Genomic DNA, 13,852 nt, shown 5'->3' with positions numbered 1-13,852 from the left:
TCCTTGCGACCCAGCAGTCACTATCCTGGGTCAGGAACCGTTTGGCAAGTCGAAGTTCAGCTTGTCTCGAGCATTTGTTGCCAGTGGAGCCTAAACAATGGAGAAATAGGTACCAATTGGAAGGGACTGATCCAGCGGGCGAAGAAAGAGCACCTTCTCTTTGACGCATTCGAGATATGCCAATGTGAGAACTAGAAGCAAACAAAGAAAATCTGTTACTTCTGTCACTTGATTCAATGCTGTGGCTGCAGTGAGTAGTGTTAGTGGGTAGAATTGAAAGCCGGCATTGGATGTTGGGACGTAACTATCCTCAGCTATCCAATCAAACGGAAGGTTCCAAAGAGTTCGATAGGCCCGCCGGGGCCACTTGTTTTCGCATGCCCGACACCCTTGCTGTCCCCGCAGTCCACGGTCGCAGGAGCGGAAGCTCAAAAGCACAGCAATCTGTTAAAGACACGTTGTCAGAAATCGTCAGCCTCGCTTCAAATTCACCGCACCAGCTGCCCGCCACCCGCTTGGTGATTTCTTCTTTCCCTCGAGCTCTGTCTGGGAGCGACATCCATTGCCCAACCTCATCGTGTCTCCTGTCTGCAGAGGCAGCCCGTCCTTTCTCCATCGACGCCCGTGTCCTTGTTGCATCGCGCATCAGTTCATCGGCCTGTCGTGCTGGTCCACTTCGCATTTGGTCTGCAAACATGAAGTTCAACGTCGCCGCCGCTGCCGCCAGCGCAGCGTTCCTCGTCGGTGGCGTAAGCGCCGATGATCAGAAGGTGCTCAAGGACGAGACCAGCTCTGTCGCTGAGTCGGCCACCAAGTCTGCTCCGGAGGTTCCGACCTTCACTGTGAGTTATCTCCCAGCCGCACCCACCCTGCGCCAGCCCAATTGAGCATCGGCAGCTGGACCGGTGCGGGACACTGGCATTTTTGCAAGGGCGAGTGACGTTGCTGACGCCAATTGATGCAGCCTACCAAGCTCAAGGCGCCGTTCCTGGAGCAGTTTACGGACGACTGGGAGGAGCGGTGGAAGCCTTCGCACGCTAAGAAAGACACAAAGGGAAGCGAAGAGGAATGGGCCTACGTCGGTGAGTGGGCGGTTGAGGAGCCGGTGGTCTACAAGGGAATGGAGGGCGACAAGGGTCTTGTTGTCAAGAACGCCGCCGCCCACCACGCCATCTCGGCCAAGTTCCCCAAGAAGATCGACCCGAAGGGCAAGACCCTTGTGGTTCAGTATGAGGTCAAGCTGCAGGGTGAGTCCTTCCACGTCTCCCAATCATCCCTCGTCACCAATACTGACTGTGGGTTGCAGGTGGCCTCGAGTGCGGCGGTGCCTACTTGAAGCTGTTGCGGGACACTAAGGCCCTGCACCAGGATGAGTTCTCCAACGCGACCCCGTACGTCATCATGTTCGGTCCCGACAAGTGCGGCCACACCAACAAGGTCCACTTCATCTTCAACCACAAGAACCCCAAGACAGGCGAGTATGAGGAGAAGCACCTGAGCGGTGCTCCCCCTGCCAAGATCGTCAAGACCAGCGAGCTGTACACGCTCATTGTCCATCCCAACAACACCTTCATCATTCAGCAGAACGGCGAGAAGGTGAAGGAGGGTAGCCTCCTGGAGGACTTCAGCCCCGCGGTTAACCCTCCCAAGGAGATCGACGACCCCAAGGACAAGAAGCCCGATGACTGGGTTGACGAGGCCCGTATTCCGGACCCCGACGCCAAGAAGCCTGATGATTGGGACGAGGACGCCCCCTACGAGATTGTGGATGAGGACGCTACCCAACCCGAGGACTGGCTCGTTGACGAGCCCCTGACCATCCCTGACCCCGAGGCCCAGAAGCCCGAGGACTGGGACGATGAGGAGGACGGCGACTGGATCGCGCCCACTATTCCCAACCCCAAGTGCGCCGAGGTTTCTGGCTGTGGCCCGTGGACCAAGCCGATGAAGAAAAATCCGGCCTACAAGGGCAAGTGGACTCCGCCGTACATTGACAACCCGGCCTACAAGGGCCCCTGGGCTCCCCGCAAGATCAAGAACCCTGATTACTTCGAGGACAAGCACCCGGCCAACTTTGAGCCCATGGGCGCTGTAAGTTCCCTTCCCCCCGGATCGACTGTCGGAGAGGGTGCTTTTATGCTGACAATCGGTTCAGATTGGCTTCGAGATTTGGACCATGCAGAACAACATTCTCTTTGACAACATCTACGTCGGCCACTCCGTCGAGGACGCCAAGAAGTTCGCGGAAGAGACCTTCTTCAAGAAGCACCCCGTTGAGAAGGCGCTCGAGGAGGCCGACAAGCCCAAGGTGGAGGACAAGCCCAAGTCGCCTAGCGACCTCAAGTTCCTTGACGACCCCAAGACATACATCAAGGAGAAGCTCGACCTCTTCCTGACCATTGCCAAGAAGGACCCTCTCGAGGCCATCAAGTTCGTGCCCGAGGTCGCTGGCGGTCTGGCCGCCGTCTTTGTCACCGCCCTCGCCCTCATCTTCGGGCTCATCGGCCTCGGTTCTTCCACGGCCCCGGCGGCCAAGAAGGTTGCTGCCGATGCCAAGGAGAAGGGCAAGGAGGCGAAGGACAAGGCGGCCTCGGCCACCGCCACGGGCGCCGATAACGCCAAGGAGGCTACCAAGCGTACCACCCGGAGCCAGTCGTAGATGGTTCGCAGATTGGGGATGATGTATTCCGGGGAGATTAATCAACACATTCTATGCCAAGTCCCGGTAGTTTCGGAGACATTATTGTTCGGTGGTTGCTGATGCTGTGGTTTTGCTTCATTCTTCTACTTTATTTCTGGTCTGCGGAGTCGAACGGCGCAACTGTATTCTAGGAACCAAAATACACAGGGGTTAGTATTGGACACATGGTTCGGAGATGTCCGCGGTGCAAGTTCGTTCGCCTGCAATTGACACGTTTCTTGACCCCGCAGCAAACCGAGAGCACCCCGTGATGGCCCAAGCTGGAGACAGAGCAACCTCATCCCCGGATTTCGGCGGGACCCATACCAAGTTCCCCCCTTGTCCAATTGCCGAATTGGCGCGCTCCCATTGGCGATCGGCAGGACGCGGCTTTGGAGATAAGCCAGTGCGGAGAAGCCTCCACAGTTGGCGCGCCGCTCATCCCCATGCCCGGTCCTCGCAAGCGGCAAGTTGCCCTGCTGCCGGCGGCGGGATGGCAGGTCGGATAAAGGGGCGCTGTCACCCGCTTGCACCCGCTTGCAGGAGCGACGGACTGTGCTTGTAATTTTACATTGGACAGGTCAGGTAGCAAACCACCAACCAAAGGGGGGGCCGACCATTTCAACCGACTCGGCAGTTAATAATAGCTCCGGCGCTTTGTAACCAGACCGCATTGTGCGCGAGAGAGAGAGAGAGGAACCCTGTCGATCCATCCCACCGAGACCGCCTCACCGTCTTTCTCCGAACTCACGATGCGCCGTTTCGCAACAAGGGCCGCTTCAGCGTCTGCCACAACTGGACGTCTTGCACAATTGTCGTCCAGCCCTCCCCGATCAGCCTTTCTTGCCTCGTCGTTAAGGATGGCATCCTCAGGAAAGTCCGCGTCGGCAACGGCCGTGAGGAGGTTACATGCCACAGCACAACACCTTCGTCCGGCAGCGGCGCCGGTCGGGCTCGCGAGCACGGCGACCAATTATCCAACCACCCACGACAAGATCGCCGAAGTGCAAGACACGCCCTATTTTATCGACAACAAGTTCCTCCAGTCCAAAACGACAGAGTTCATCGACCTGCATGACCCGGCCACCAACAACCTGGTGACGCGCGTGCCGCAGAACACAGACGAGGAGCTGAAGGCCGCTGTGGCCTCCGCCCAGAAGGCATTCGAGACGTGGCGCACCACCAGTGTGCTGCACCGACAGCAGATCATGTTCAGGTTCGTCTCGCTGATCCGCGAGAACTGGGACCGCCTGGCCGCCAGCATCACGCTCGAGCAGGGCAAGACGTTTGCCGACGCCAAGGGCGACGTGCTCCGCGGCCTCCAGGTTGCCGAGGCGGCCTGCGGCGCTCCCGAGCTGCTGAAGGGCGAAGTGCTCGAGGTGGCCAAGGACATGGAGACCAGGACGTACCGCGAGCCGCTGGGTGTTGTTGCGGCTATCTGCCCGTTTAGTAGGTGTCCCTTCCCTGGTACTGGAATGAATCCCGAATGTGGGTTGCTAACCAACGTCAGACTTCCCCGCCATGATTCCCTTGTGGTGCATTCCCATTGCCACCGTTACGGGTAACACGCTCATCCTCAAGCCCTCCGAGCGCGACCCCGGCGCCGCCATGATCCTGGCCGAGCTTTGCCAGAAGGCCGGCTTCCCCGACGGCGTCGTCAACATCGTGCATGGCGCCCACCGTACCGTCAACTTTATCCTCGACGAGCCCGCGATCAAGGCCATCAGCTTCGTCGGCGGCAACAAGGCGGGCGAGTACATCTACGCACGCGGCTCCGCCAACGGCAAGCGCGTGCAGGCCAACCTCGGAGCCAAGAACCACGCCGCCGTTCTTCCCGACTGCAACAAGAACCACTTCCTCAACGCCGTTGTTGGCGCCGCCTTTGGCGCCGCCGGCCAGCGGTGCATGGCCCTCTCGACGTTGGTCATGGTAGGCGAGACCAAGGAATGGCTCCCCGAACTGGCCGAGCGGGCCAAGGCGCTCTCTGTCAACGGCGGCTTCGAGGAGGGCGCGGACCTGGGCCCCGTCATCACGCCGCAGAGCAAGGCGCGCATCGAGTCGCTCATCGCGTCGGCCGAAGAAGAAGGCGCCACCATCCTGCTCGACGGCCGCGGCTACAAGCCCCCCAAATACCCCAACGGCAACTGGGTCGCGCCGACCATCATCACCAACGTCACCCCGCAGATGAAGTGCTACCGCGAGGAGATCTTCGGCCCCGTCCTCGTATGCCTCAACGTCGACACGCTCGACGAGGCCATCGACCTTATCAACGCCAACGAGTACGGCAACGGCGTCGCCATCTTCACGCGCTCCGGCCCGACCGCCGAGTCCTTCCGGCGCCGCATCGAGGCTGGCCAGGTTGGCATCAACGTGCCCATCCCCGTCCCTCTGCCCATGTTCAGCTTCACCGGCAACAAGAAGAGCGTCGCCGGTGGCGGCGCGAGCACCTTCTACGGCAGACCCGGCGTCAACTTCTATACGCAGCTCAAGACGGTTACCACCCTGTGGAGCGGGTCGGACGCGATTAGCAAGAAGGCTGACGTCGCTATGCCAACGCATAGCTGAGTGGTTGAGAAACTGGAGGATGGGAAAAGGGGGGGGGGAAGGGATTGGCTGTGTGTGTGGTTTGTAGCTCTGCCGGGGGAAAGCGAGACTGGTTGCAAAGCGAGCGCTAGCTTGGGCATTTTAGGCATTATTCGAAAACTTAGCGCGTGATCTAGATTGCTGCTAGGAGCTTTGGGCAGGCTGCATATCATCGAGATTCATGGCTATCGGCACTTTATAAAAAGTACTTTGGGCCAAGTCAAGATAACGCCCGAACATATCCTCTGCAGAACGCGTGGTGATCGGGTTGACCAAGAGGTGGCCAACCTCTTACGTTTCAGCTACCCGATGTCCGACTTAATGATGACACTTGAATGTCGCCGAAGCTAGCGGAAGTCGGCCCAGAAGGAGTTCTGTCTCGCCTTTGTTGGGTTGAGGGCTTGGTCTGGCATTGGGGGTGGCTGCTGTTTTACATGGCATAGCTAGGGAACTGCATAACGTCATGAGAGCAATGGCTTGGTAGACATGAAGCATTATTGGCATTGACCAAAAATGCGAAGGCCGGTCCAAACGTTCTCATTGAGTTTGGATACTGAGTCATCACCAGAATGATTCGCCCGGGAAATTCCAGCAAACAAGAGTTTTGTCTGTCTAAACGATGCCTGCCAACACCAGAGCATTTCTTCCCACACGAGCCAATGCCGACTGTCCCAAAACCTAACAACGAACACATACGCCGCGCAATGCCACCCCAATCTATGCCCACGCCGTGCCACGCCATGCTATGCATGCTCTGCCAAACAGCAAGTCCCACACACCATGCCTAGTGTACAACGATAGCAGTATCGGTCGCAAAAGAAAAAGGGGAAAAAGGGATTAATCCAACGCTTCACCACTCAATATTCCCCTCAGGATCCCGGCCCCCAAGCCCTCCACAGCGGCTTCCATCTCCCTCTCTCCAACACAGCTTGCGACTCTCTGCTCGTCGGCAGTTAGCCCGCCACCGCCGATTCCGGTTCCGCCAAACCCTCCAAAAAAAACGTCCTTCTTTCTCCGAGTCCTCTTGGGAGTGCCGGGCGTCGTGGCACCAACCACACTCCCGCCCTGCAGCCCGACAAACGACCCAGTTTTGCCATCCACGGGCGTAATCAGGGATAGCGTCTCGAGGCTACTGATGACTTCGCGGAACTCCGAGGACGAAAGGGGGTGCAAAAGGGAGTCCTGCCTGCAGAGGGTGCAGTAGGAGTCGTATAGGGTCTTTACTGTTGGCGCTGTTGCGACAGGGCGAGTTCGGGAAGAAGGAGTCGTCGGTGTTGCCGAGGATGGGGTTTGGACTGCCGCCGCCGCCGCCTGGGCGGAACGATTTCGCTTCTCGATTGCCATCAGCGAGCAAAGAGCTGCTTTCTGCTGAAGGTTGAGAGTCTTCAGCCGCTGGCTCGGGCCGTTGCTAAAAGCGGCAGCGGTGACTTTGTTGAGATGGGCGATGGTCACGCGCGGGGCGGTGGTGGCCGTCAGGTGTTGGAGGGATCTCTGGAGTTGCTGGGCACCCGGAGACTGGACCCCAGAAGCGAGGTTGCGGTTCTCCCCCAGGATCTTGCGGGAGGGACTCTGCTGGAGGAGCTGGTCTTTGATCTCATTCTCGTGCTTGAGACGGGTCTCAGACTCGACCAGATCCAAGGCGCGCCGGCAGATCTCAAAGGCGCGTCGAAGGTCGCCAGTTTGGCTAGAGACCTTGCGTGAGCAGAGCTCGATAGCGGCAGGGTGGAAGAAAGGGATGAAGTCGGCCGCGGAGCCCTCGGGGGCGAGAGTCCTGAGCCGTTCCGTGATAATACGCTTGATCTGGGGCGCAGTGTATGGTAGAAAGGGGAGAAGCTCCGGCTTGAGGTTGCGCGACTTGAGGCGGGGAAGAAACCGGTCGGTGAGATCCAGCGCATTTGCGATACCCACCATAGTAAGGCGCGACGTCGGCTGCAACGACCATTCAAACATGCGATAGAGACTCTGGGAATCCAATGTCAGGATGTGGTCGACCTCGTCCAACACCACCAGGAAGACATCTGTTCCCTTTTTGTTGAAGAAAAGCTTCTGCAGGGACTCCGCAACGTCGTTCTCTGCCATGTCGCCATCGCCGCATAGTTGGTCCAGTAGCGCGATGTACAGATCTTTGGACGATTTGATGCTCATGCAGTTGATGCAGGCCTTTCGGATGGTCTCCGAACTGGACGCGACTTCTTCGGTGATCCTGTTTACCATCGCGCTCTTGCCGGTTCCCGGTGGTCCGCTGACGTAGAGACATCCACCAGGGCGAGAAGAGGTGCAGCGCTCAAGGAACTTGTGCAGCTGTGCCCGCTCATCGTCTCGTCCAATCAGTTGCCCAGGATCGGCGCTGCGCGAGAACAGCTGCCTTGCCTGATGATATACTGTTTGGATAGTGCTCGGAGTCAAGGGTGTCTGGGGTGTCATCCGCCGCGAAAGTCTGCCGACCGACATAACCCGGTGGCGGGGAGTGGTGGTACTCCTGGCGTAGACATCGTAGTGGCGAGGGGTCGACGGGGTTACGGGACCAACGTGAGCTGTACTGGGTTAGCATCCAGGTTGATGATCGTCGGTGCAACTTCAACCTACAGCTCCTGGTACCGCTGACGACCGAATCCCGCCTTGAGTGGCACTTCGTAGGGGTCGGTTCGGCATCCCCTTGCGAGCCAGACTCGGGCTGCTCATTCTCTTGATTCTCCTTATCAAGAATGGAGGTGTCCTCCTTCCCACTAAGCTTTCTCGGGGTACGTCTGGGCCGCTTGGACGAGTAGTCGAGACTCAATGGTGGCTCTGCGGAACGCTGTCAGCTGCGCCTTCTTTTCACATTCTGGCAGCCAAAGCAAGCATGTTCACCTTCCTGCTTGGAGCTTCGCGTCCTTTTCCCCAAAGTTGTAGTTGCCATGATCGCAAATTACTAAAGCTTGGGAAGTGCGGCTGGCGTGTTGAGGTTGGAAGGGAAAGGACGAAGCTTCATGATGTGGGGGAAAGTGTGCGCGCAAGGAAGGAAGCTCTCAACCCACATTGTAAAGGAGCGTTTCGCCCTTCCCGCTCGCGGAACGCGACGCGTTAAAGTGGAGCAGCAGACGCGCTTTACCGCGTAGCACACTTAAACTTCCTCCACTTAACGTGAAACGTCAGTGGGGCTTATCTTGTGGCTCGCACCACCGCAATCCGTGTGGCTAGTGAAGTGGGGCCTTCGAGTCGCCATTCAAGTCGGGCTTCCATCCATCAGTCCCGTCCTTAGTCCGTATTATCAAGTGAATTGGAGAACCCCACATCCCCGCGGTGGAAGGGGGCGAACTCCGTTTGCCCCCCCCTCAGACCAAACAAGCTGGAAGGTGCCGCCTGACCAGAAACCTTGTCTATCCGCTCGAGTCCACTTACAATAATAATACCTTCTCAATGGCACCCGTAATTCTCGATTCAAATTCTCTAAGAAATGTCTAGGGCAACACGACGCTCGCAAATGTCACGAGCCGACTCTCTGTCAGTCAAGGGATGGGCAGGCATGTCAATAGCATCCTAGTGGCCATGGCCGGACTCGACGGTCAAGCAAACGCCGGGTACAATGCCCGCATCGAAAGCTTCAGAGATGACGAGTATCCCATGCTAAATGGTAATTGCATCTTTTCTTTATCGTCTTTTTCTCTTTCTGGTTATTCTTCATTCCTTTTTTTTGGATTGTAACGGTACTAATCAAGACTGATATATAGGCTCCATCTATCTCGACCATGCTGGGACAACACTCTATCCCAAGTCCCTGATGGAGGACTTTGCCCGGGTCATGACATCGGCCTTGTTGGGAAACCCCCACTCCGCCTCAGCCTCATCTCAGTTGTCAACCGCGCGGATAGAGGACATCCGTTTGCGTGTGCTGCGTTTCTTCAACGCTGATCCGGCCGCATTCGACCTTGTGTTTGTGGCCAATGCGACTGCTGGAATCAAACTAGTTGCCGAGGCATTGCGGGCTGCCCCCTGTGGGTTCAACTACGCGTATCATCAGGCGAGCCACACCAGCCTTGTCGGGGTCAGGGAAGAGGCTCATGATAGTGTCTGTCTTGACGACGATAAGGTTGACAAGTGGCTTAGCGGAGACTGTCCATTCGGGAACGACAGGGACGACCGCCCAGTTTTATTTGCCTACCCTGCGCAGTCCAACATGAATGGGCAGCGGTATCCCTTGAGCTGGGCCGCGAGGGTCCGCTGCGCAGGGAGGAAGACATACACCCTGCTGGACGCAGCTGCCCTAGTCTGCTCCGCCCCGCTCGACTTAAGCCAGGCAGACACGGCTCCCGACTTCACCGTGCTCAGCTTCTATAAGATCTTCGGGTTCCCTGATTTGGGCGCGTTGATTGTGAGACGGGAGGCAGAGGAAGCGTTCAACTCGAGGAAGTACTTTGGCGGAGGCACTGTCGACATGGTCGTGTGCTTGAAAGAACAGTGGCACGCCCCGAAAACTCAGTTTCTCCATGAGCGCCTGGAGGACGGGACATTGCCAATCCACAACATTATCGCCTTGGATCCAGCGCTGGACGTGCATAAGCGTCTCTTCGGCTCAATGCGGGACGTAGCTTCACATACGTCATTTCTGGCAAAACGACTCTACAGGGGCCTCAGATCATTAAGGCACGGGAATGGCAAGCCGGTTTGTGTGCTATACTCGTGCGACCCAGAGTCAGTGGGAGATGGGCTTGGAAGTGGCCCTGTCATTGCTTTCAACATCCGTGACGGCCTAGGATCTTGGGTGAGCTTGGCCGAGGTCGAAAAGCTCGCTTCGCTAAAAGGCTTTCATATTCGCACCGGCGGGGTTTGCAATCCCGGCGGCATTGCCTCCGCACTCGGCCTCGAGCCGTGGGAGATGAAGCAGAACTTTAGCTCGGGGTTTCGGTGCGGGACGGATAACGATATCATGGCTGGGAACCCAACCGGTATTATCCGTGCAAGTTTAGGCGCCATGAGTACCATCGCGGATGTCGACAGCTTCGTTGCGTTTGTTGCGGAGTTCTATCGAGATACTTCGCCGATTCTGGCCCCTCCACAGCTGGAAACGCTGCCTTCTGGAACACGGCTCCAAATTCACAGCATAACCATCTATCCGATCAAGAGCTGCGGCGGCTTCCGGATTCCCCCAGGTGTCGAATGGGAAGTCAGGCCTGAGGGGCTCGCCTGGGATAGGGAATGGTGTCTGGTGCACCAGGGCACCGGGCAGGCATTGAATCAGAAACGCCACCCTAAGATGGCGCTTATACGTCCGTCGCTCGATTTCGAGAAGGGGCAGCTACGTGTCATTTACGCAGGACACACATCATCTCATGTTTCCCGGGAAGTCAGCATACCACTTTCCAAAATCCCCTCGCTTTTCAGCGCCTCATTTTCGTCCTCGAGATTGCCCCGAGTGTGTGGCGAGGAGATTCAGGCGCAAACATATTCATCCCCGATCATCAACCGCTTCTTCTCCGACCTCCTCGAGGTGCCGTGTCTACTCGCTCGGTTTCCCGCTGGCGGGCAAGGGAAAAGCATGCGGCACTCCAAAGCCCACCTCCAGAAGCACCAGCTCGAACAACCACCACCAACAACCGGACCGGGCCTCCCAGGCTCATTCCCACCGTCACCTCCGGACTCAGATGTCGAGAAGGCTGTCTCGCGACGAATTCTTCTCTCCAACGAAAGCCCAATCCTCGCCATCACTCTTCCCAGCGTTGACGCCCTGAACCGGGAGATCCAAGCCGCCAAGCCCGGCACAAAGGAGATTTCTGCTGCGGTCTTCCGAGCTAATATCGTCATCGCACCTGCTGCTCCTGACACTAGCATAACGCCGTATGCCGAGGACTCATGGTCAGGCGTCAAAATCGGCCAGCAGCAGCTCATGTTCGAAATGTTAGGTGCATGCAGGCGGTGCCACATGGTCTGTATTAACCAAGAGACGGCGGAGAAAAGCGAGGAGCCGTTTGTGACGCTGTCCAAGACGAGACGGTTTGATGGCAAAGTGTTCTTTGGAGTCCATATGTGTTACAGTGAAGGCCAAGGCAGAAAGTCCCCTATGGTAAGGGTTGGGGATGTGGTTGTGCCCGAGTGGCGGCGCGAGGAATAAATCGTCCGCGGGGTGTGATCTTCTGTGGACGCTCGAGTCAGTTGCCAATGGACAGAGGACGTGGCGATTAATCTTCTGCCAAGATGTAAGTAGCCCGTTGCGGTTTGGTATCGATTTCAGCAAGCGACCCTTGGGATCTGGAACTGTGCAGGCGACCGAGTTGGCAATAGCATACCGGCTCCCCTTGCTTAGTTATTTGTTTTGAAGACTGACGGTTTCGGAAAACTCCGTTGCGTTCAGCTAATCAACGGCGGATTGCGAACTTTTTTCACCGTGTCAATCTTTTGTTCGATCATTGTCGGGGCAAGCGTTCTCTTTCAACTCTTCGTCAACTTTGACAAGACCTCTGGGAAGCTTGACTCTCTCATAGCATATTTCCTTTCTTGGATGTCTTGTTGAGACAGCATGTCGCATGGCTGCCAACCTTGTTAGCCCCGGCCACGTCGCATCCGGATCGGATCAACAACCCTTCAATCTTGGCGTGTACTACCAAAAACAATACCGGGCAGCATTCAGGGCAGCACTTGAAGCCGGCGAGGTGCGGCCGCTGGTCATCCCTTGGTCTTTCGTTGGCAGCTTCTTCCTCCCGCTTCTGTACCTCAGCATCCCCCACGTCAACCGGCCATGGCTGTACCACATGCGCTGGCTTGTCGCCGCGGCCGTCATCTATCTCAATGTCCGTCTCTTACAGACCACCTCCGCAATCAACGAAGCCGTGGCATACGCGACCGGGTTGTTGGCGGCGTGGGGAACCATTAACGCCCTGAGACTGCTCATCTTCACGCGGCCGCAATGGGATGCAGCGAGGGTGGAGAGGCGGCCCAGACGGCCTGGAGTCGGGTTGAAAGAAGGAATGGAAAAGCAAACAGCCATGGTGTCGCCAGACGAGAGCGTAGGCACCTCGCTCGCACATAGCGAGTATTTCTGGCAACCCTTCCCGGCCACGGGGTCTTTGCTCGCCCGCCTAGGCTGGACCGCCGACTTGATCACCGCATTCCGCGGGGCAGGCTGGAACTGTTCCATTTCCTCGATTCCGCACCCCCCGTTTCCGCCCAAGAAGGCCCTGGAGGGCGAGCCCGTCCGGCTGGATCTCGTTCCTCTAGCATCCCGCACCGGCACCGCTCGCTCGTCAACCTACGCGTCTTTTCTCCGCTCCCGCCTTCTAGAGTTTAGCCTCTCCTACCTTACAATCGACCTGTTGACCACCACCATCCGTCGAGACCCTTACTTTGTTCTCGGGCCGGACTACAGATTACACTCCTACCCCCTTCCGGCATTTTACTCCCGTCTGCCATTCCCGCAGCTCACCATCTCGTTCCTTCTGAGGAGCCTGCCCGCTCTGGCGGGTATCATAGCCGGTCTCCACCTTTACTACTCCTTTCTACAGCTCACCATCGTCTTTCCCCTGCGTAGCCTGTTTGGCGTACGCGCTGAGCTCTGGCAGCACCCGAGCCTCTTCGGCGGCTTTGTCCCTTCGGTTCTCGACAGAGGACTGGCAGGATTCTGGGGTGGGTGGTGGCATCAGACTTTTCGAGCGGGATTCGTTGCGCCAGCGAGGTGGCTCCTGCGTCAACACGGTCGTGTTCATCATCATCATCATCATCATCACCACCACCATCGTCACCACAACCAATCACATACAAGCATCCGAGAGAATAAGACGGCCCGAATGCTGCTCAAGTCATTCCTCGCCTTCACCCTGAGCGGCCTTGTCCACTCGGCCGGCGGTCACACCTCCGTGCCGGAAACTACCCGCTTTTGGACGCCCATCGTCTTCTTCGTCCTGCAACCCGTGGGCATCATCCTCCAGGCTGCCGCTGCCTCCCTCGCCAAGCGTCTCGCCTCCTCCGTCCTCGCCCGCTCCGAAGCAACCGCTGCAGCCGGCCACGGCGCTCCCAAGAAGAGAATCCCCCGCTGGCTCTGCCGCACTGCCAACCTCCTCTTCACCACCCTCTGGCTCCACCTCACCGCCTGGGGCCTGATAGACGACATGAGCCGCGCCGGCGTGTGGCTCTTCGAACCCGTGCCCGTCTCGCCGTTCCGCATGATGGGCTTCGGCGCGCCGGGCAACACGGACTGGTGGCGGTGGGATGGTGTGGGCTACGGGCTGGGTTGGTATACCGTCCGCGGGGGGAGGTGGTGGGAGAGCGGTGTGACGTTATGACTTTTCCCCTTCGTTTTGTCTCTCTCTCCTATTCATTCCTTTTTCTCTAATTTCTCTAGCTGGCGTGGATAGATGGGATAGATGGGATAGCATGGCCTGGCATTGCAAAGGATGGCTGTTTCCTTGTCGAGGAGTGAGACAGAACTCTTAGAGGCGCTTGCTTAAATGTGGTCCTAGACTGATGTTGAGGGTTGGAGGTAGTTGAACAGAGAGAATGTCGATGCAGATTGTCGGAGAGAGTGTTCATAGATGCAACGGTTCCATGGTACTAGAAGTAATTCAGAGGCTATATGTAGCAGGTAGAGGAGATACAAGCATATGGTAGTAGTAGGTGCTG

General features: G+C 57.5%; 5 protein-coding genes across 5 annotated transcripts; 4 read left to right on the top strand and 1 right to left on the bottom strand.

Moving 5' to 3' along the window:
• Positions 1-382: 382 nt before the first annotated feature.
• Positions 383-2,997, top strand: MYCTH_2295005 (uncharacterized protein). Its single transcript, XM_003658732.1, has 4 exons — positions 383-842; positions 965-1,247; positions 1,307-2,091; positions 2,156-2,997. Exons 1-4 carry the CDS (start codon positions 696-698, stop codon positions 2,657-2,659), a joined length of 1,719 nt encoding a protein of 572 aa, XP_003658780.1. The 5' UTR covers positions 383-695; the 3' UTR covers positions 2,660-2,997.
• Positions 2,998-3,251: 254 nt separating this feature from the next.
• MYCTH_76126 (uncharacterized protein) lies at positions 3,252-5,463 on the top strand. Its single transcript, XM_003658731.1, has 2 exons — positions 3,252-4,129; positions 4,191-5,463. Exons 1-2 carry the CDS (start codon positions 3,433-3,435, stop codon positions 5,243-5,245), a joined length of 1,752 nt encoding a protein of 583 aa, XP_003658779.1. The 5' UTR covers positions 3,252-3,432; the 3' UTR covers positions 5,246-5,463.
• A 470-nt stretch (positions 5,464-5,933) lies between these two features.
• On the bottom strand, positions 5,934-8,271 carry MYCTH_2294999 (uncharacterized protein). Its single transcript, XM_003658730.1, has 3 exons — positions 8,114-8,271; positions 7,850-8,050; positions 5,934-7,797 (listed from the first exon to the last, which is right to left on the bottom strand). Exons 1-3 carry the CDS (start codon positions 8,160-8,162, stop codon positions 6,101-6,103), a joined length of 1,947 nt encoding a protein of 648 aa, XP_003658778.1. The 5' UTR covers positions 8,163-8,271; the 3' UTR covers positions 5,934-6,100.
• Positions 8,272-8,523: 252 nt separating this feature from the next.
• On the top strand, positions 8,524-11,557 carry MYCTH_2294998 (uncharacterized protein). Its single transcript, XM_003658729.1, has 2 exons — positions 8,524-8,876; positions 8,974-11,557. Exons 1-2 carry the CDS (start codon positions 8,792-8,794, stop codon positions 11,349-11,351), a joined length of 2,463 nt encoding a protein of 820 aa, XP_003658777.1. The 5' UTR covers positions 8,524-8,791; the 3' UTR covers positions 11,352-11,557.
• MYCTH_2294996 (uncharacterized protein) lies at positions 11,558-13,602 on the top strand. Its single transcript, XM_003658728.1, has one exon. The coding sequence runs from the start codon at positions 11,764-11,766 to the stop codon at positions 13,513-13,515; it is 1,752 nt and encodes a 583-aa protein (XP_003658776.1). The 5' UTR covers positions 11,558-11,763; the 3' UTR covers positions 13,516-13,602.
• The last annotated feature ends 250 nt before the right edge of the window (positions 13,603-13,852 follow it).

The sequence above is a fragment of the Thermothelomyces thermophilus genome, chromosome 1, assembly GCF_000226095.1.
Source record: "Thermothelomyces thermophilus ATCC 42464 chromosome 1, complete sequence".
NCBI lineage: Eukaryota > Fungi > Ascomycota > Sordariomycetes > Sordariales > Chaetomiaceae > Thermothelomyces > Thermothelomyces thermophilus.
The sequence above is the reverse complement of the archived record's forward strand: the minus strand, read 5'-3'. Positions and strand labels throughout refer to the sequence as shown.